Raw genomic sequence first — 18,880 nt, forward strand, 5'->3', positions numbered from 1 at the left:
GTGCTTTGCTGCAAGGCACCCCCAAACCAGCCCTGCACCGTCCCCAGCTAAGGCGGGCAGCTCCCCGCTCTGAGAGCCGAAGAGGAACTGGGGTCCCTGGCTCCAGAGAGGCCTTCCTTTCCACCTGCTGACCTCCCCTCTGCAGAGCCCCCTCCCCCGCCCCGTGCCCTGCCCAGCGCCCCCAGCCCAGCCGGCATGCAGTCCCAGCGCCTACTCTCTCCTGCAGCGCCTGCTTCTCCTTCTCCAGCGACTCCAGCTGCCCCTGAAGCTCCCGGATCTGGGCGATGTCGGTGGCCGACTGAGGGAGGAAGAGAAGCCGAGGGCTCTGAGCGCTCATTGGGGGCAGTGGGGAGGCTGAGAAGCAGGGAGGACCCTCGGCAAGGGTGGGCAATCGGCCCAAGCCCACTTCAGAAGATGCTTGCCACCCACCGCCACCACTGACCAGAAGGTTGGCCAGTGACACCAACCCTGATTCCCACCAGAAGGTTCCCTTCAGCCCTGCCATTATTCTGAGCTGGGGGGCTTCTCCCGGGGGGGGAAGAGGGGGGGAATGGGACACAGGTGAGTCTGGGAGCCTTGGAAGGGCAGAGACAAGCGTTCTGTGTCGGATGGCAGCCGGCTCTCAGGAGAGCGGGCACCAGTGGGAGGCCCAGTGGTTGGGGCTCTGTGCCCAGAAGAGAGGGGGAGGGAGGGGTCTTCGTCCCCCCCTCCTCACCTGTGCAATCAGGGCCTTGTGCTTGGCCAGCAGCTCGTTCAGGTCCTCCTGGTCCTCCTCGAAGCGCTTGAGCAGGTCGGCCTTCTCGTGCTGCAGCTGGTAAAGCTGCTCGTCCACCTGCAGAAGAGACCGTCAGGCCTCCGGGCGGGGGCTCCACGCGGGTGGGGTGGGTGGGGCCCTTTGGGTCAGGGGGCGATTATCCAGTCCGGTACCAAGTGTTTGTTCCTGGTGGCCGCCTCCAGCTCCGAGTGCAAATTCTCCACCTCCAGGGACAGCGTCTTCTGCGACTCCTGGGCCTCGGCACACCTGGCTGCGCTCTCTTCCCACTGCCCGAGCAGGGAGGAAAGAAGGACACGGTGGCTTCGGCCCCCTTGGCTCCCCCACAGCTGAGTCCGGCTTCGGCCCCTGGCGCCAGGGAACCCGGGGCAGGATGCCTCCTTCCCCTCCTCCCCCTTCCTTGGGACAACAATGGGGCTTCTTCTTTCACAGCGGCTGAGCTGAAGATCCCACATTAATTAGCCAATGAGGTGAATCTCCTCCAATTTGCAGGGATGGAAGCGAGGGGCAGGCAGAGGGTCTACGAAGGGGTCTTTCTTAAGCAGGGGGAGGGACAGGCTCTAAGCCCCTGAGCGTCCTGCCCCTCTCTCCATCCCCAGAGGCCCTGGGGCTTCACCCTCCTTTTCCCCCAAGGGCTGGCGTGGCCGGATGGACGGCGGTGGCCACGTCCCCCACCCTTCCCTGGTTGTGTTGAAAGGTCCTGCTTCCCAGCCTCGCTTGTCTCCATTTGGAGGAGGAACGGATTTGGGGCACGCAGAGGCCTCTCATTCTGCACCCCTAATTCAGATTATAAGCCCCAGAGCTGTTAAATGTCTGTTGCCTCTCCTGAAAGATCAGCCCTTCCCTTCCCAGCCCTTCATTCGCCTGTTCTGCTCCCTCCTTCCTCCCTCTCTTTCTAAAATCTGCATAATAAATTTTTTCCCACTTGGGGGAAAACAAACTGAAATTCCCATCAAAAAGGATACATAATGTATGAACAGATCAAACGTGCTAAGTTGGCAGCGGTGCCATCTGCTCAAGGCCTCTCCTGCATGTTGACCAGGGCCCCCTCCTCAAAAGGCTCCGTGGCTGGGGAGGGGAGGGGGAGGGAGGGAGGGAGGGCACCTTCGGCTGGTTTTTAATCCTCCCCCCACACTCCTTGTTGCTTAAACCTCCCAGGGGGGTCACGGAAAGGAGAAACCAATTCTCCAGGGGAGGCTGACATTCACGCCAATCTCAGGGCCAGCAAAAGAGGGGCTGCTGCCCAGGGGGCTCCCTGCGCCTCCCCCCCCCCGCATCGCCTGTCTAGAGGGAGTGAAAAGGGGATGATTCTGAATATCAGCACTTTGAGACTGGACAGCAACAGCCAGACCTCTGGCGGGCCTTTCATCTGCTCCCTTCGGAATGAGATCTTCCACATCCAGGTGCAGTATACCCCCTAATCCCCACGTGGACAAATGAGAGCAGGTTAATCTCCTGCAACACCCACTGGCAGGCATCTAAAGGCGCCTATCAGAAAGAGAGGCCCTGGGATTCCATCCAATGAGATGATCCCTCTTGGGCGGGCACTTGGGGGACTCCACTCCCAACCAGGTCCAGCTATGCACACGCGTTGCAGTGACCCCTGTTGAGGTCAGGCTACCTCTGGAAACCTTTGGGAAAACGGTGGGAAATCAAATTAAGAGCAACTAAATTCACGGTCTGTCCTGAAAGGCACAATTCTGAAAAGCCTCTGTGGAAGCCCGACCGGATTGGAAGTATATTTGAGGGTGGGGCAGGTGGCTCGCTCTCCCCCCTCTCAACCACAGACCTGAAACTGAGCTGCGGGAGGGGCTGCGGCTGGAAGAGGGCAGCTTAAGGTATCTTCCAATCTCTCACACACACACACCCCTTGGTTACTACTGGCAAAGCCCCCCGGGGGGAGGGGGGCTTCTCCTGTGCCAAGGGCAGCATCTTTCTAGTGCCCGAAGGGCAGCAGGGCAAGAGCCCCCGAAAGGACCTGCAACTCCCCTCCCCCGCTTCTGCCAAACAGGTAGAAACATCTGCAGTTCCCAGATGCTGTTTACACAGAATTATTATCCCAATTACCAACGTCTGCGCTCACTGTAATTGCTCGCATCTCCGGAATGGCGTGTTTTAGATGGAAACAAGCAAGGGGGATTATTTATTGAATGTCTCTGGAATGCTTGTGTAGCTAAATTGGAAGTACTCTACCTGGGGGGGGGGGAGAGCCATGCCCCCCTCCTTTCAGGGATCAGATGAGTCACCAAGACCGGCTGCCTCCTTCCCAGCGTCCCTCCCACCCAGCGCCTGCCCAGGGGCCCCTCGGCTCTGCTGCTGCATCCGAAGGGCCCCAGGACACTTTGGAGATGCCTTTGATTAGCCAGACTCTCCTCCCCCCTCAGGGGGGGAACCCTAGAGGGGCCCCAGCCCCCTCCCAAGAACAGATGCCCAGCGAGCGAGCGAGGGCAAGGCTTGGTAGTTACATCCAGGTAGAGAGAGCCCAGAGAAGACCCTCTATTCAACCAAGGGCCCCCCTTGCATTCCCAGCCCTTCCTCTCTGCACCACTGCAAAAGGGGAGCCAGAGGACGAACAGGGGGGGGGGGCTCAGAGGCTCAGCGTTCAAGTGCCATCAAGGGCCAGCCAAGCCCCCCTCCCTCCCTCTTGGGCTCTGCTATGCTGGAGGAAGCGTGCAAAGTGGGGAGCTTTTAATTCAACCTTGGGAGTTCTTCACCCCCTTGGTGCGGACCCCCTGCGGGCAAAGGCCAAGAGGCCCCCCCCCCGGCTACCTCCTGAGCCTCTTCCTGGGGGCCGCCCTCCTCACCTGGCTGCGAAGCTTGGCCACTCCTCCTGGCTTCGGAGGGGCCTGGCTCTGCTGTCCCAGAGGTCTCCAGCAGCAGCTGGACGTCTGCCAGCAAGGCGTGGGTCCTTTTCAGGTCGCGCCGGAGTCTCTTCTCCACGTCAAAGTCCCGGTGGCCAATCTGAAGGAAGGGGGGAGCTGAGGGGGGGGGCTTGTATCTTGGCCTCCACGTGGGGGGGCCCAAAGCAGAGAACCAGGTCGTTCCATCCCCTTTCCTAAGCAAACCCTTCAGCCACCAGATTTGGCCAAAGATCCAGGAGAAAACCGAGCCGACATGGGCAAAGATTGATGTTGCTCCTTCTCCCGGGCGAGGGGGGGTGTCTTCAGCCACGGGGGCTCCCTTCTGCACGGTGAAAGGGGCCTCCAGATGCCACTGATCCCTGCTGCTGTTGCCTGGGCCCTTTTGCAGCCTCTGGGGGCCTCTGCCAGGGGGCAGTCAAGCAGTGCTGGGGGTGCCCCCACGCCCGCCGGGCAGCTGCTCTTCCCTCACCTGCTCACAGAGGGTGGCGACCAGGCCCTCCAAGTCCCGCTTCTCCCGCAGGAGGTTCTGCTTCTCGTCGCCCTCCTGCTCACACTGCATCTCCAGCTGGCGAAGCTGCAGCCGAGGCAAAGGGAGAGGTGAGGGGCCGGGAGGGGACACGGCCAGAAAGACACACACACCCCCTCAGGCAGGCCGTACCCGCTTCTGGCACGACTTGCGGTTGTCCTCCAGCTCCTCCTCCTTGTCCTCCAGCTCCTTCTGGTGGATCTGATTCGTCCTCTCAATCTCCAGCTCCAGTCTCAGGTGAAGCTGGAGGGGACAAACAGGGGTTACGGGCGGGGCCTCCAAACCCCATCCCCGGCTTGGCCCCTCTGGAAAGGAAGACAAGGGGGTGGCTCACCTGCTCCAGCTGCTGAACAGCCTTGGTCTGCTGGCTCAGCTCCTGCTGCTGCTCCAAGGTCCTGGATTCGAGATCCCACAGCTTCTTCTGCAGGGCGGCTGGGGCACCCGCCTCCAGGCTGGCACAGTTGCCGAGCTCCTCCATTTGGCAGCTGAGCGTTGCCACCCGCTGGGCCAGGCTCTCCTTTTCCAACTCTTTTTGCTGCCGGGGGGGGGGAGGGGAGAGAGCAGGAAAGTGGGCACCACCCAGCCGCCCTCCAGACCTTGGAGAGCCAGCCTCTTCTGGAGCCTGGGCTGAGGTCCGGGGGGGTCTTGCCATCAGCCTACACACTCACTTGAACGTGCTGGGATTCAGCCTGGCAGGTGGGTGGCACGGCCAGTCTCCATTGTGCCCACCCAGGCCTTACCTGGAGGCTGTGCCGCAGGCTGCCCAGCTGGAACTGGAGGCCGGAATTCTCCTGCGCCACTTTCTCCCGGAGGCTCTTCTCGAAGGCCGCCTCCCCCAGCGCCTGGGCCAGCTGTAGGTCGAACCTGCCGGGAAATGTGGACTTTTTGGGGTGGGGGGTCTGTGTTTAAAGGCCTTGCATGTCTGGGATCTGGGATGGGGGGCGCTCAGTCCTCCCCCCCACACAAGCGCCACCGTCTGGCTGTTGCACCAACAAGAGAGACACTGAAATCCCAGGGCAAAAACAAGGAAATGAGGAATGCAGAGTCCGTCTAGTTTTGGAGAAGCCGTGGGGCAAGACCCCCTGGAAGCCCCCTCCCACAAAGGTCTCCCTCCTCCTTGGGCTCTGCTCTCAAGAGAATCCGGCCATTATTTTTTGTGGGGGGGGAGGGAGACCAGGACCCTTAATCTATGCCCCCCAGGCTCATCCCATCCCATGGAGATGCTTAGGGTCTGGTCGGCTGCCACTGCCTTGCTGAAAGAGCCTGGGGGGGGGGCCCTCCTTCGACCCTTTGGAACGAACTCCCCGTGGAGATTCGTACCCTCACCACCGTCCAGGCCTTCCGCGCAGCCTTGAAGAACTGGCTAGCCCGTCAGGCCTGGGGATGAAGATAGTTGCCCCTCCCGAATGATGAATGCATGTTGGTTACTGTTTTTATTATATGTGTCTTTGTTATTGTCTGTATCTCCCCTTCCCCGATTTTGTGTGAGCCGCCCTGAGTCCCCTCAGGGAAAAGGGCGGCCTACAAATCTCAATAAAATCACAAAATCACAAATCCCCCCCCCCAAGGCAGACCCTTACTTCTTCTGCTTCTTCTCCAGCTCATGGTTGCGACTCTGCTGGTTCTCCATCAGCACCCGGGTGTCCTCCAGCTCACAGGTCAGCTGCTGGCACCTGCGCTTGAGTTGCTGGGCCGCCCGCCTGGCCTCCTGGTACAGCTGCTGCGCCTGGCTGAGCTGCAAAGCAGGGGGGCCCCCGTGAAGAGAGAGCCACCCCTCTCTAGGGCACATCGCAGAGGTCCCACACCTCCCGCGGCCCCACTGCAGGGCCACCTACGCCAGCCCTGTGGCCTCTGGCACGGACGAGGAGTTTGGGCACTGCCCCGTGATTCCCAGAGCCCCCGGGGTCCTTGCACTGGAGTAGCCCTTCGGGGGGCTCGGCAGACTCTGGCTTAGACCCAGCCAGGGAGGGTGTGAGGCCACAGGCAGCAGCCGGGCAGTGGTGGGAAGGTCCCGGGAGGGCTCCTCCCACATTCCCACATGCAGGTTTACATGCCCTGCACCCCCCCCCCTCCTGCCTTTTGCTCCACGTCCGCTTTTGCCTGCTGCTCCCTCTCCAGCCTCTCTTCCAGCTGGGCAATCCTTTTCCGCAGAAAGGCCGTCTCGGTCTCTGCGCAGTCCAGGCGCATCTGCCACTCGTGCCCTGCCGGTGTGAGAGGATCCGCGTTTGCACAGCCGGCTGGCCACGCCCCACCTCAGGGTGGGCTGCTTGCACACACACGCAGCAGGGGCCCCAAGGCCGGAGGGGCTCAGGCGTCCCCTCCCCTCCCGGGCAATTCCAATTGCCAGAAAGAGAGCAGTGGGTCTCAAACGTTTGAGCCCTCCGCAGCCCCAGGGATTCTAAGGCGGTTCCTATCCGGAGCCCTTCCCTGGGTCGGAAAGGCCAAGTCAGCAATGAAAGGGTCTCAGCGCCCCCCAGGTGCCCCCAGAGCCCAGCAGTGCCGAGGCTTCCCAACCTTCCCCGACGGGCGCCTTTCACGCCACGCTGGCAATAACCTTGGACGCTGCGCTCTGCCCGGCTCCCAAGGCTTCCTAAGACATCCTGACAGATCTGGGGCAGGACTTCACTGGGGTGGCCGGGGGCGCCCCGTGCCTTGACTCGAACTGACATGCCCCAACGCCCCCCTCCCCCCGCCCAAATGAGGGGAGAGACAGGTGTCGCTTGGGAGAACCGTCAGAGGCCGCCCCCATCTAGCGGAGCAGTGGGGAGGGGGGGGGGCTGCTGCCCCATGGCGAGAGGCGGCCCCAAGGACGTCCTTGGTTCACTGCCCCGCAATCTTCAGAGGCCAAAGACAGTTGGGGGTTGGAGGAAGGGAAGGGCGGCGCCCATCAACGCCCACTCAGGGCTGCCCCACATCCTGCTGCCATGCTTGGGGGGGCGTTGGTGGGGGGGGGGCTGCCTCCCACCTTTCCCAGAGCTCTTGGCCTCGATCTCACGGAGCTGAAGCTGCTGCTGTGTTTCCCCCAGCTGCTTCTCGGCCTCCTCCAGCCGCTTCTGAAGCTGCAGCTGCTTGGCCTGGAAAGAGAGAGAGAGATGGAGGAATCCACAAAGTTCCCAGGAGAGGCTGGGATTCCCAGAGAAAGACCCCCGTCTGAGGGAAGAGCCTGGTTTTGAAACGGAGGGGCCCCGGGCCCTTGGGAGGAGGCCGCCTGGGGTTGCTCCCAGGGGCTTCCTCCTCTCCCATGGGGCTTTTTCAGCTGCAAATGGACCTCCCTGCTCAACTGCTCTGGGGGTCAAGTGGTCAGGCGCCGTCTCTGCCACACCACTCCGGCCCGTGTGGAAGAAGCCTCCCCCTCTGAGGCTCCCTCTAGGGCTGAGCCAGGAAGGCGGCCTTGGTGCTGCTTCCTCTGGCAGGAAGAGATCGGATCAAGCAGGGCCTCCTGGGTGGTGGGACCGCAATGCCTGACCTGCCACCCCCCCCCCCAGAAAGGGCCCAGCTCTGCTTCCTCCTTTCGGAGCCCCTTTCCAAAGCAGCTTCAGCTGATTTTCCAGCAGCTGCTCCCGAGGGAGGATGGAGAGCCAACGGCTGCTTTTATTGCCGTCTTGGTCGTCTATCCGTACGGGGCACCAGGCGGCTCTTCCGTGGCTAAACTCTCTCAGCCTGGCAGTGTTTATGCTTGGCACATTCAGGCCCCACGTTGGGGGTAGACGAGGGGTGGGGAGAAACTGCAAACGGAACGATCCAACCCCAGGGGGGGTCAAAAGGAGTGCAGCTGTGCGGGTGAGAGTGGCTGGCCGAGAGGGTTGAGGATTGCTGGGGGGGGGGGGAAATGTGCCTTGGTGATGCCAGGGATGAAGACCGCTGCTAGCCTCTCTGCGCCCACCCACAGCTCCCCCCATGCACCTGAAGCTCTTGTGCCTCCTTCGATGCCCGCAGCCTCTCGGCCCGCTCCACGTCCAGCATCCGACAAGCGACGTCTCCTTTCAACCGTTCGTCTGACAATTCTGCCCTCAGATCTATGAGCTAAACGGAGCAGAAACAAGTGCTGGGTGGGAGGGAGGGAGGGGGGGAGGGAGCCTCCTCCAGGGACAAACCCCCCCCCCAAACACCGTAGGGATACTTTGGAAGGAAACGAATAGGACAGTGTTTCTCAACCTTGGAGACTTTAAGTCCTGGGGACTTCAACTCTCAGAATCCCCCAGCCAGCAGAGCTGGCTGGGGAATTCTGGGAGTTGAAGTCCACAGGACTTAAAGTCACCAAGGTTGAGAAACACTGGAATAGGAGACTAAGGAAAGTCGCATCATTCAGAATCTCCCATGGTTTCCTCCGGAACCTGAGTCCCCTGTGTGGATTGAGAGCAAAGGCAGGCAGACAGACAGACAGACAGACAGACAGGCCAAGGTTTCTCCAGCTCAGCAACTGGGTATATAGATGACAGACGAGAGACAAGGGAGCCAGAGAGAGACAGATAATCTCACTAAAGCCACGCTGGCAGTAACGCCAGCCCTCCCAATCTCTGCCAGCATCTACTGGCTTCCAGGCTGGCATCCCGAGAGGCTGCCTGGGAAAGCCAGTTTCCATTCAGCCAAGGCGGCGGCGGTGGGGGTGGGGGCATAGCGGGACCCTCCTGCCCCTTTGGGCTCCCGCCTGAGCTTTGGGAGCGGGTGGGGCACAGGGATTGTTGCTCTGGAGTTTTCCTCGCCTCCCACAAATCCGCAAGTTGATTGGAAACCTGAGACAATTTGATAATCTCCCGGGCGCTGGGGGCATAATGATAGTGTTAATTAATTAATTGCTGAAAAGAGGCTTCTGCGGGAGTGTGCCAAGCAACTGCTGTCTAATCCCCTGCACAGCCAAATGTGCAACCAATGCCTGCCAAGTTCGGGGGGAGGGGAGGGGGGGCAGAGGGGGAGGGAACCGCTGAGAAGCTGATCTGGCAAAACTCCAGCCTCTCCAGGGGAAGCCAGGAAGGAGCCCCCGGCTGGGCCTGGCAGAGAGAGCGGGAATCGCAGCACGCCGGCCGGAGAGCCCTCCTGCTCCCCGTCCTCTGCCCCAAGAGCCCCCCAGCCGCTCCACCTCACAGGGCTGCAGAGGCCAGGTGCAAACATTCTAGCGCTCCTTCTAACCCCCTTCGGCATGAGACCAGAGCAAGGAAGACAGACAGACAGACAGACACACACACACACACACACACGTCTCTTAAAATGTGCCCAGGGCAGTTTGCAAGGAGAGGCCTTTCCCCCTCCCCTCCCCTTTTATGCTGCTCCATTTTGCAATTGCTCCATGCTCCTACCAATCTAGCCATTGTTCTAGAGCCAGGCATGATACAGAACGGGATAGGAATGCTTTAAAAATAATAATAATAATCACAAAGCGCAACTCTTGGGTCTTCCTCAGCCTCCGTTTTGAAAAGATCCAAGTAAACAAGGAATCCAAGCAAGCAGACACCCACCACCCCCACACTGGGGTGCGTCCATCTCGCAGGGCTGGATAAAGGGGGGAGGGGGCTTCTAAGCATTGCTTCATGCTGAATCCCACCTTCCTGCAGCAGATGGACATGCCAAGCACCGAGGCAGGGCACCCCTGTGTGTCTCTAGCAGCAAGACCACAGAAAACGCCCCCCACCCAGCTGACGGGGAGGCCGGGCAAGCCACCAGCCAGCCAAGGAAGGGCCCAAATTAATGGCCTGATTGGCAGAGCCTTAGGCCCAGCTGGCAGAAGTACCTCAGCCCTTCCTGCCAGAGAGAAACTGCTCTCAAGCGGTGCCCAGGACTATGCCAGTCCCTCGGCCTGGAGATCTCGCCCACACATACTGGCAGGCCGTTTGGGGCTGAAAGGGGCAGATAAAGGGGGAGGAAGGGGCACAAGAGGGGCAGGGGAATATTATGAGGCACATCCTGGAAAACAATTGGCATTGATGTTTTTGGATGCTCAGAAGGCATTTGACAACGTGAATTGGCGCTTTATGCTGTTACAACTGGAACAGATGGGCTTTGGTGAGAAATTTACTCAAGCCATACAAACTATATATTATAAACAAACAGCTGAGATAATGATAAACGGAGATCTGGCAGAGTCTATTGAAATAAAGAAAGGGACGAGACGAGGCTGTCCACTATCGCCATTACTATTTGTCTTAACTTTAGAAGTCTTAAATAGGAATGTCAGAGAAGGAAAAGAAATAAAAGGAATGAAAATCAAAAAGGAAGAATACAAGCTACAAGCATTCGCAGATGACGTGGCCTTCATCCTAGAGGATCCATTAGAAACAGCACCTAAATTGATAGAAAGAATAGAAGAATATGGGAAAGTAGCAGGATTAAAAATAAAGACAAAATGAAGATCTTGACAAAGAACATGTCAACAAGACAAAAAGAAGAGTTGGCAGAAACCTTGGAGATGCAAGTTACGAACAAGGTTAAATATTTGGGGATATATTTAACAGCAAGATGCAGCCAGCCTCTTAAAGACAACAACTACTATAAACTCAAGCAACAGATCGCGATGGACCTGAAGAAATGGGAAAAATCTACAACTTTCGATGATAGGGAGAATATCTACAATTAAAATGAACATTCTACCTAGAATTTTATACCTGTTCCAGACGATTCCAATTAGACTAGGGAAGGAATATTTTGATGACTTAAATAAAATAGTGTTGAAATACATATGGCAGGGGGAAAAAGCAAGAATAAAGCTAAAATTGCTACAAGATGCAAGAACTTGGGCCTGCCCAACTGGGAACTATATCACTAGGCAGCAAGTTTGATGTGGGTTAAAGAACGGATAACACTAAGGAAGACCAGATTATTGATTCTTGAAGGACATGATCTGTTGTGGGGATGCCATGCCTTTTTATGGCACAAGGGAACTAAAACACAGGGGTATTTTAGAAGACATTACCTACGGGAGGCCTTGCTACTAAATTGGGAGAAGGTTAAAAGACAATATTATTTAAAAATTCCAGTCTGGCTATCAACGATTGAAGCTTTTTCATACGCAATAATATACAAAAAGGAACAAACAGATATGGTGAAATATTGATTGCAGAGGGTGAACTTAAATCTATGCAAGAACTGGAAAAGGAAGATATAAAGATGAACTGGTTTTCATATGTGCAAATACAATCTAGATATGACAAGGATTGCAAAGAGGAAGGTTTTTATGATAAAATGATTGAGTTAGATAAACGTTTGATGGGTACTGATGAAAAAGTAATTTAAAACTTTATGGACACTTACTAGAGGTTAAGTTAGAAGAAGAACAAGTTAAAGGAACTATGATAGCTTGGGGGGGGGGGGAATTTTGGGCATGGGATTGAATTAGAGAATTGGCAGAAATTGTGGTCCCAAAATTACAAAATGACAATGTCAACAGCATATAAAGAAAATTTGTATAAGATGCTTTACATCTTTAGCAAGAATGTTGAAGAATAAATCAGAAAAGTGTTGGAAATGTCATCAGACACCGGGTTCATATTACCATATGTGGTGGACTTGCGCAGAAGCTAAAAGATATTGGATTAAGATCCACACATGGTTGGGAGAAAATGACACAAAAACGTATGGACTTTAAACAGAGACTTTTTTATTGGGAATTATACCAGAAATATATAATAGAGAGTTGAAATACTTGATTGTAAATGTTTTAACAGCAGCTAGGATTGTATTTGCAAAAAATTGGAAAAATGAGAAAATACCAACGCAGGAGGAAACTATTCAAAAAATTATGGAATGTGCGGAAATCAGTAAATTGACATTTGAAATTAGAGAACAAGAAGATGAACAATTTTACAAGGTTTGGGATTTGTTTTATCAATGGTTAGATAAAAAAATCATGGTAATGGAAAAACTGGGAGAACTTTTTATATTTTAAGAATAATAGAATGATATATGCAATACTGTAAGGGTTTAGCACTGTTAAACAGATTAGAATGATGTAATAGAATAATGTTTTATTTCAATATATAGAATATTTTGTTTAAAACGTAGGAATAATAATTGGAGTTGAACTATTGAGGCAAAATGATGTTGTATGTATGGATTCAATATCCAGAATATCTTGTTTAAAATTAAGGACTAATAATTACAGTTGAAAAATTGGCATTTAATAATAATGTACTTATGTTTATGTAATGAACAATTTGTGATTCGATATGTAATTGTAAGTGGTGACCATGGGAAGGACGCACAAAATCTTGTAACCAAACGACACGGCAGATGAAATGGAAGGAGGTTGTGTGTGTGTTTTATGTTTTTTTGTTCGTTTTTGTTTTTAAAAATATATTTTTAAAAAAGAGGGGGGCGGGGGAGCCCAGGAGCCAAAGGGGGCCTGGGGTGCTGAGCAGCTGCAGAGGGAGGCAGACAGAAGGATCGCTGCTTTAATCACGCTGCTGCCCGCCATGAGGTGCCATCTCAGCCATTGCTTCCAGGCCGGGAGAGGCTGGCATGACTGTATCCGAGGGGGGGGGGGCAAGGAGGGAGGGTATCACTGGCTGTAATTTCCCCGCTCAGCCATGAAAACGGATTATATCGGCCCGGCCGTCTCTCCTCTCCGCTTCCCTTCATACCCAGGAGAGCGTTCTGTGGTGCTGCCGTGTGTCGGGCTCCCCTCCCTCCTCCATCACTCAATAGCACAAGCGGCCCTTGGCACTGCTGGCTGCAATGCTGGCCCAAGAGAGGAGGCTGCGATGGGCAGCTGCAGCCTCAGAAAGATCGGGGGGGGGGCAGGAGGAGGAAGACCCTGCCCTCCCCCCCCCAAGGCTGGTATTTCAGAGAGCAAAAGCCCCCCCCCCCAGGCTATTCGACCCTGCTACTCCTTCAGTGGCCCACCAGCAGGAGAAGCCAACCCCTGTGGGGGCAGAGCTTGTCTAAGCTGGCACCATCGGCATAAAACCTTGCCCCCCCCATGCTAGAAAAAAGCTCCAAAGCTTCCCCTCCCCCATTCCTTGTCCACACAAACAGCCCCAAAGGTGCAATCCAAGCATCTCCTGCATCTGCCAAAGCAGCCCCCACTCCCCCCCCGCCCCTACCTTGCTTTCCAGCAATTCGCTGCTCTCCCGAAGCTCCTGGCGAGAAACGTCCGAGTTCTCCAACTTTTTCTGCAGCCTTGCAAGTTCCTCCTGGGAGGGAGGAAGTTCGGGCTTATTCACCATCTGCAACTTGACCACTCAGCATGGAGTGGCTGCCTCCAGGAGGGGGTCAATTGCCCATCCCCCCCCCCCGATGAAAGGGAAGGCTGCCGGGTCTGGGGGGTGGGGGGCGGGGGGAACTTTCTAGAATCTCTCTTTCAGAGAACCGATTTAGCTCAGCTTCCTTCCTGCTGAATGTAAGGAAAAATCAGGGGTTGAGCCTGCGGCCCTTTTCCTCCTGGCAACTCAGGTACCTCCTTGACGCGGAGCTGGCCTTCGGCCAGGCTGATGGTCAAGAGGGGCCGGACGCCACACATCAGCTGCCACCATGGCCAGCTCTTCACAGCCCGGTAGACGGCCAGGTTCTTCTGGATGCACCGGGCAGCCAGGCTCTGGATCTGAAGCGGGAGGGGAGGGAGACCTCAGGCCAAGGATTAAGGAAGACCCCCCCCCTCCCAGTGGGAGCCTTGAGCACTGGGATCCAGCTAGGCATCTCCCGGCGCTGCAGGCCAGAGAGAGAGGGGATGGGAGCCCCCCAGTTTCCCTTGGCTCACTAGGGGAGTCTGCTGAAGGCTACCAGCCTCTGTGGGCCTCTTCCCCAAAGGAGGCAGCCCGACCTCCCCAGGGCTGCCCCCCCCCCAACTGCAGAGCAGGGCTACCTTTAACTTCCTGAAGTGCTGGCGGGAGAGGAAGCCCCTGCAGGCTGCCTGGAGCAGGACCAGGCCCTGGGACACCAGTTTCTCTCGCTGCTTCTCCAGCCGCGGAAGGACGCCGGCCTTCAGGAAGACCTGCCCAGAGGGACGGAGGGTGAAGCCGCTGCCCGCTCCCCACCAGGCAGGCTAGAAGAACCAGGGCGGCGGCTTCCGGTACCTGCGTGTGGCCCAGCGCAACGCTCTTCTTCTCCAGATCGAGGGCCCGGAAGAGCTCCTCCAGCGCCTGCAGAGAGACGGAGCGCCTGCAGCAGCTGCCAAAATCTCTGGCTGCCCCACATCACGAGCCCCACAACAGCCGGGCTGCCCCATCCCGGCTGCTCTGCCCAACTGGCACCGATCTCTTCAACTGCTGCCTTCAGCCGACGTTTCCGCTGGAATTGCCCAGGGGGAGATTCGGATGTCCTCCCCCTCCCTTTTACGGCTCAGAAGAGCCTGCATTACTTTGCCCGCAACAGGGGAGGAATTCGCCCGGCAGAGCTCCATGTGGGGCAGCCGTGGCTGCAGAGCCGCTGGGCATCTCGCTGGGCTCCCTTTGTGGGCTGTCACTGGACCCGAACCTGGGAAGCTCCCTGGCCTCCCAGCCCAGCCCCCGCATTCCTTGTGCCACTCAGGTCCTCGAGAGCCCCCCGGGCGGAGGAGAGGGCTGGAGCGCTTGTCGAACGAGTCTCCCCGCAGCGCAACCTGCCAAGCGCGGCCTTTCTCCCCCGCCAAGCGCCTCTTGTCAAACCCTCACACGCTGGGAGGAGCCCCCGGGCGGCAGCTGCTTTCCCAGCACAACGGTGCACCCCTCCTCCCTGGGCGCTGGGTTCATGGCCCCCCAGGAGGACACGGGTGACGGTCGCCTTTCCTGTCTTATCGGCTGAAGCTGCAGCGGCCATCTAGGCTCATCCCTCCCTCCCTCCCTCCCTCCCTCGTCCCTCCATCTGACCTTCTTCTCATCCGTCAGCTCGTAGGCCGAGGTGAACTTCTTCATCTCCGGCTGAGCCAAGCCCTGGAAGCGCCGCCGGAACTGGACCAGCTCCATGCGATCCGCATAGCCTGCCGGAGCATAAACGAAGGCAAGGCGCTTGGTACGCAAGAACTGGCATCCCAGACCACCGAGACCCTGGTGCCCACAACAGCCTGCAGGAGCACGTCCCCTCCTGTCACGACCAACTCCGAATGGCTGCGTCCCGGCCAGAGCCAGGAGCCCCTCCGCTCCCCCAACTGTGAATTAAATGGGGGCATGGGGGGTGGGGAGAAGAGGGAGAGCGCCAGGGGGCTTTGCAGCACCCGAGATCTTGTCCAAGAGGGGAGGAGCTCCTCAGCCGGCATCCCCCTCACGTGCCCCACGACCTTGCAGGGCTCCTGCTGGGTTCCACTGGCATTACGGCCGCTGTGGAGGTTTAGGCTGCTTATTGCGTTTCATCGTGTTTGCACTTACGACTTGTGCTGCCCTGGGAACCATGTGCAGAAACTCTCTGGCTCAATTCCCCCCAAACAAACAGGCAGAGAGGAGGGGCATTTTGTCATCGCAAACTCTAACGGGTTCCTCACAAAGCAAAGAGATTTGGGGCAGCGCGAACCAGCCCTTCGTGTGGAGGGGGGGGAACCTAGCACCCCCCCCCCCGAGTTCTCTGTACACTACAATGCCCAGAATTCCCAGCCGGAAGTTGGTCCCAGCTTCCTCTGGCTTTCCTTGCGTGCTCAGAATTGCAGCCAGCTTCCAGCCAAGCTTCCCCACTTCCTGTGTCCCTCGGTCGCCCGTTGTGTAACCTGCACCGCAACTGCGCTACCCAGGAAGGGTGGGCGACATTCCCTGCACCCTCGGCAGGGGGACCCGGGAAACCTCCCCTCGCACCAATTCTGTGCAGCCGCAAGGCCTCCAGGATCAGGCTGCCGGAGAGCTGGGCGCGCAGGGCCGGAACGTCCCACGGCGGTCCTGGGGCGGCTTCCATGGTCCCCGTGGTGGGCGGCTGAGGCTCCGGCGGAGTCCCCGGGTCCAGGCAATGGAGAAAGTGGATCCGAGACCGCTTGAGCAGATTGCTGAGAGCATCCTGGGGGGAGGGGGGGAGGGAGGCTGGTTTCGGAGGGGTCCCTCAGCAACCCCCTTCCTTCCCCCTTGTGAGGAGGGGGCCGAGGGCAGCAGCAGAGGCAGCAGTCAGGGTCTGCACAAGCTTCCTTTCCTGGCGGCTCCACCCGGGACAACACACACACACACACACACAAACGGCCTCTGGGAAAGGAGGTGCCTGCCTTTCCAAAGCCCGCTTCCTCCCTCCCTCCCTGGTCCCATTCACAGGGGATTCCTGTTGGAAGCCAAGGTGGATGACTCTGCCTCGACTTGCTCCTCCCTGTCGGGCTGGCAGGAGCTCCCTTTGCACGCTGACCAACCGGGAGGCAACTGGATCCTCGGGGAGAAGCCCACTGACAGCGGAGGGGATCCCAGCCCCTCCTCCCCCATAGCCCCTCCCCCCCCCAATAGCCCCTGCCAGGAAGCGGCCCCTGAGCCCGGCCCAAGCGCTTGACTCACCAGCTGCAGCTTGATCTGGGCGCAGACCGACCTCTTCTTCACGGCGGCCCAGCTGCCACTGAAGGTCTTCCGGAGGCAGCCAATGCGCTGCAGGGCCTGGTGCGAGTGGCCCTCCCAGCCCGCCACTGAGCGGCAGAGGAGGGGCACGTGGGCGCGTGGCAGGAAGACTTTCCTCAGAGCCCCTCTGTGGGGAAGGAAGGGAGGAAGGAAGGAAGGAAGGAAGGAAGGGAGGGAGGGAGGGAGGGAGGGAGGGAGGGAGGGAGGAAGGAAGGAAGGAAGGAAGGAAGGAAGGAAGGAAGGAAGGAAGGAAGGAAGGAAGGAAGGAAGGGGGATCGTCAGCAGCAGGAGGGCCCCCTCTCGGCCTCCCCAAATCCAGCCAATTGGGCCCCCCCACTTCTAATCTGGCCTAGCCGTGGGGAGGCGGATCCGACCATCTCTCAGCCTGGCCTGCTTTGCAGGGCTACTGTGGGAGCAGAGCCTGTGGGCCGCCTGGGGCTTCTGGGAAGGGAGACCCCCACCCAAGGCTTCTTCCTCACCCTCTGGCCACCGTTTCCCAGCCGGGCAGTTCCAGAGAATGAGAGCTTGTCACTTTCTCCAAAAACTCCCCCCAGATCCAAACTTCCTCCTGGCTGGGCCGGATGCTGCCTCCTGACCCCCATCTTAAACAGTGGCGAAAGTGGCGAGTTTTCCTTGGCTGCCCCCACCGGCCCCTCCCGCCTGCCTTCCTGGCCGAATGGGGGAGGGGGGAGCCGAGGGGCTGATCCTCTCCTGGGCTTTCAGCCCCCCCTCTCCATCCAGATGAACTTCCACCCCCCCATCCTGGTTCACATAACGCCGGTTGTTCAGAAAGTGCAGAACTCCCCCCCCATACACACACACACATATACACCGTGTTCCCTCCCGGCAAGGCCTGTGAGGCAGGAGAAGGCAGGGCAGCCGGCCCCAACCACCTCCTGCCCCTGGCATCTGTGCCCCAGGGACGCCCTTCCATGCTTGCACAGTTTGGCCCCAGGGCTTCAGTGGGAAGGAACTCGGGGGGGGGGGTTTGAAGCTGGGCCAGACCGCAGCCACCTTCCCTGCCACCCTGGGAAGCTCACCTGGTTGACCCAGGTAGGCAGGAAGGCAGCCCCTGAAGCTACCTCAGAGCCCAGGCTCCCTCCCTCCCTCCTCCAGCCCAGCCAGCCTGGCACCCCCCCCCCTGCAGCCCCTCTGCCCTCCCAGCGACAGGGGGGGAGGGGCGCCCCCCCCTCCCGCCCCCCACTCACATCTTGGACTGCTGCAGGAGCTGGATGGCGTTTTGCAGAGAGAGGTTCCACTTGGCCTTGCCCACCCAGCCGGTGGCATCGTAGCGGACGGGGTCCTTGCCCAGCCGGTGGGCAACCTCGAACTGCAGGGGCTGCTCACACCTGCGCAGGACCCCCGGCTCTGCAGCAGAGAGGCAGAGTAAAGCTTGGCTGCTCTGCTGGGGGGGGGGAGGAGAGGATGAAGGGGCCAAGATGTTCTACGGCCCTCTTGGGCACCAAGTGGGCAGCACATATGTGGCGTCCCATTGAAGGAGGCCCAAAGCCGCCCTTCTCTGGGGCACCCGGAGGGCAAGGCTGCCCCTTCCTTTGGTGGGCAGAGCGAGAGCCCAGCTCCCGAGCCAGGGCCGCCTCTGACGAAGGGAAGAGACCCCTTTGCTCTTCCCAATGCAGCTGGCACTGCCCAAGCTCTCCCCTCCGGCCTTACCTTCCTTCCCGAAGGCCGAGCACAGGCGGTCGAGGGCTCGGCTGTCACTGGAGCCCTGCAGCAGGGCCTCCTCCTCCAGGATCCAGAGCAGGCCCTGGGGGTCCTCTGAGGGCCCCCCGGAAGAGAGGAGCATCTAAAGCGGGACAGACTGGCTTCAGCCACGTGGCATCAACACACACAGATACACACACAGACCCCGGTATCCCTCCCCCACCCCCCGGCTCTCCTGTCCGAGGTTTGAAGCAAATGTCCTGTGGTTTATTAATCACTAATTATGACTCATCCTAATAAACACTCATTTATCGGTGGCTGCATATGTATTATTATATCTTTCCATCTGTACAGGAAAGATTCCGTTTTCCTCCTGGCAAACTGCACTTTCCCAACTGCAGTCTGGGAAACAGGTTTGTCTCCTCCCAATAGTTTTCTCACGGAAAGGGGGAAAATCCCTCCCTGCCTCCATTGTGGCCATGGGGGGGGGGTTGCCTCCTCCTCCTCCTCCTCCTCCTCCTCCTCCTCCGATCAGGATGGGTCCCCCCAGGGCAGGTCAAGCAGAGCGAGAGACAGCAGCATGCCAGTCGATGCCAGCCTTCTACGGTTTGCATCCAAGTGGGTGGCGCCCCTTGGAAGAAGACCC

The 18,880-nt window shown here is 58.2% G+C and overlaps 1 protein-coding gene across 1 annotated transcript in view; it reads right to left on the reverse strand.

The window, feature by feature from the left end:
* Nucleotides 1-18,880, reverse strand: part of MYO18B (myosin XVIIIB) — a 35,082-nt gene that overhangs the window by 3,990 nt on the left and 12,212 nt on the right. Inside the window, exons 16-36 of the mRNA XM_087703462.1 lie at nt 18,244-18,376; nt 17,781-17,940; nt 16,516-16,699; nt 15,844-16,039; nt 14,932-15,041; nt 14,161-14,226; nt 13,950-14,078; nt 13,545-13,688; nt 13,192-13,281; nt 8,063-8,182; nt 7,125-7,233; nt 6,236-6,360; nt 5,740-5,894; nt 4,900-5,023; nt 4,494-4,694; nt 4,292-4,402; nt 4,103-4,207; nt 3,598-3,733; nt 928-1,085; nt 716-832; nt 215-298 (exon numbers count right to left, since the gene is read on the reverse strand). Of these exons, the coding sequence (XP_087559588.1) occupies nt 215-298; nt 716-832; nt 928-1,085; nt 3,598-3,733; nt 4,103-4,207; nt 4,292-4,402; nt 4,494-4,694; nt 4,900-5,023; nt 5,740-5,894; nt 6,236-6,360; nt 7,125-7,233; nt 8,063-8,182; nt 13,192-13,281; nt 13,545-13,688; nt 13,950-14,078; nt 14,161-14,226; nt 14,932-15,041; nt 15,844-16,039; nt 16,516-16,699; nt 17,781-17,940; nt 18,244-18,376 (2,757 nt within the window). The remainder of the gene's footprint in view (nt 1-214; nt 299-715; nt 833-927; nt 1,086-3,597; nt 3,734-4,102; nt 4,208-4,291; nt 4,403-4,493; nt 4,695-4,899; nt 5,024-5,739; nt 5,895-6,235; nt 6,361-7,124; nt 7,234-8,062; nt 8,183-13,191; nt 13,282-13,544; nt 13,689-13,949; nt 14,079-14,160; nt 14,227-14,931; nt 15,042-15,843; nt 16,040-16,515; nt 16,700-17,780; nt 17,941-18,243; nt 18,377-18,880) is intronic.

This window comes from Thamnophis sirtalis, unplaced genomic scaffold (genome assembly GCF_051295495.1).
Source record: "Thamnophis sirtalis isolate CommonGarterSnake01/CBP01778 unplaced genomic scaffold, rThaSir2_p1.2 scaffold_2, whole genome shotgun sequence".
Lineage (NCBI taxonomy): Eukaryota > Metazoa > Chordata > Lepidosauria > Squamata > Natricidae > Thamnophis > Thamnophis sirtalis.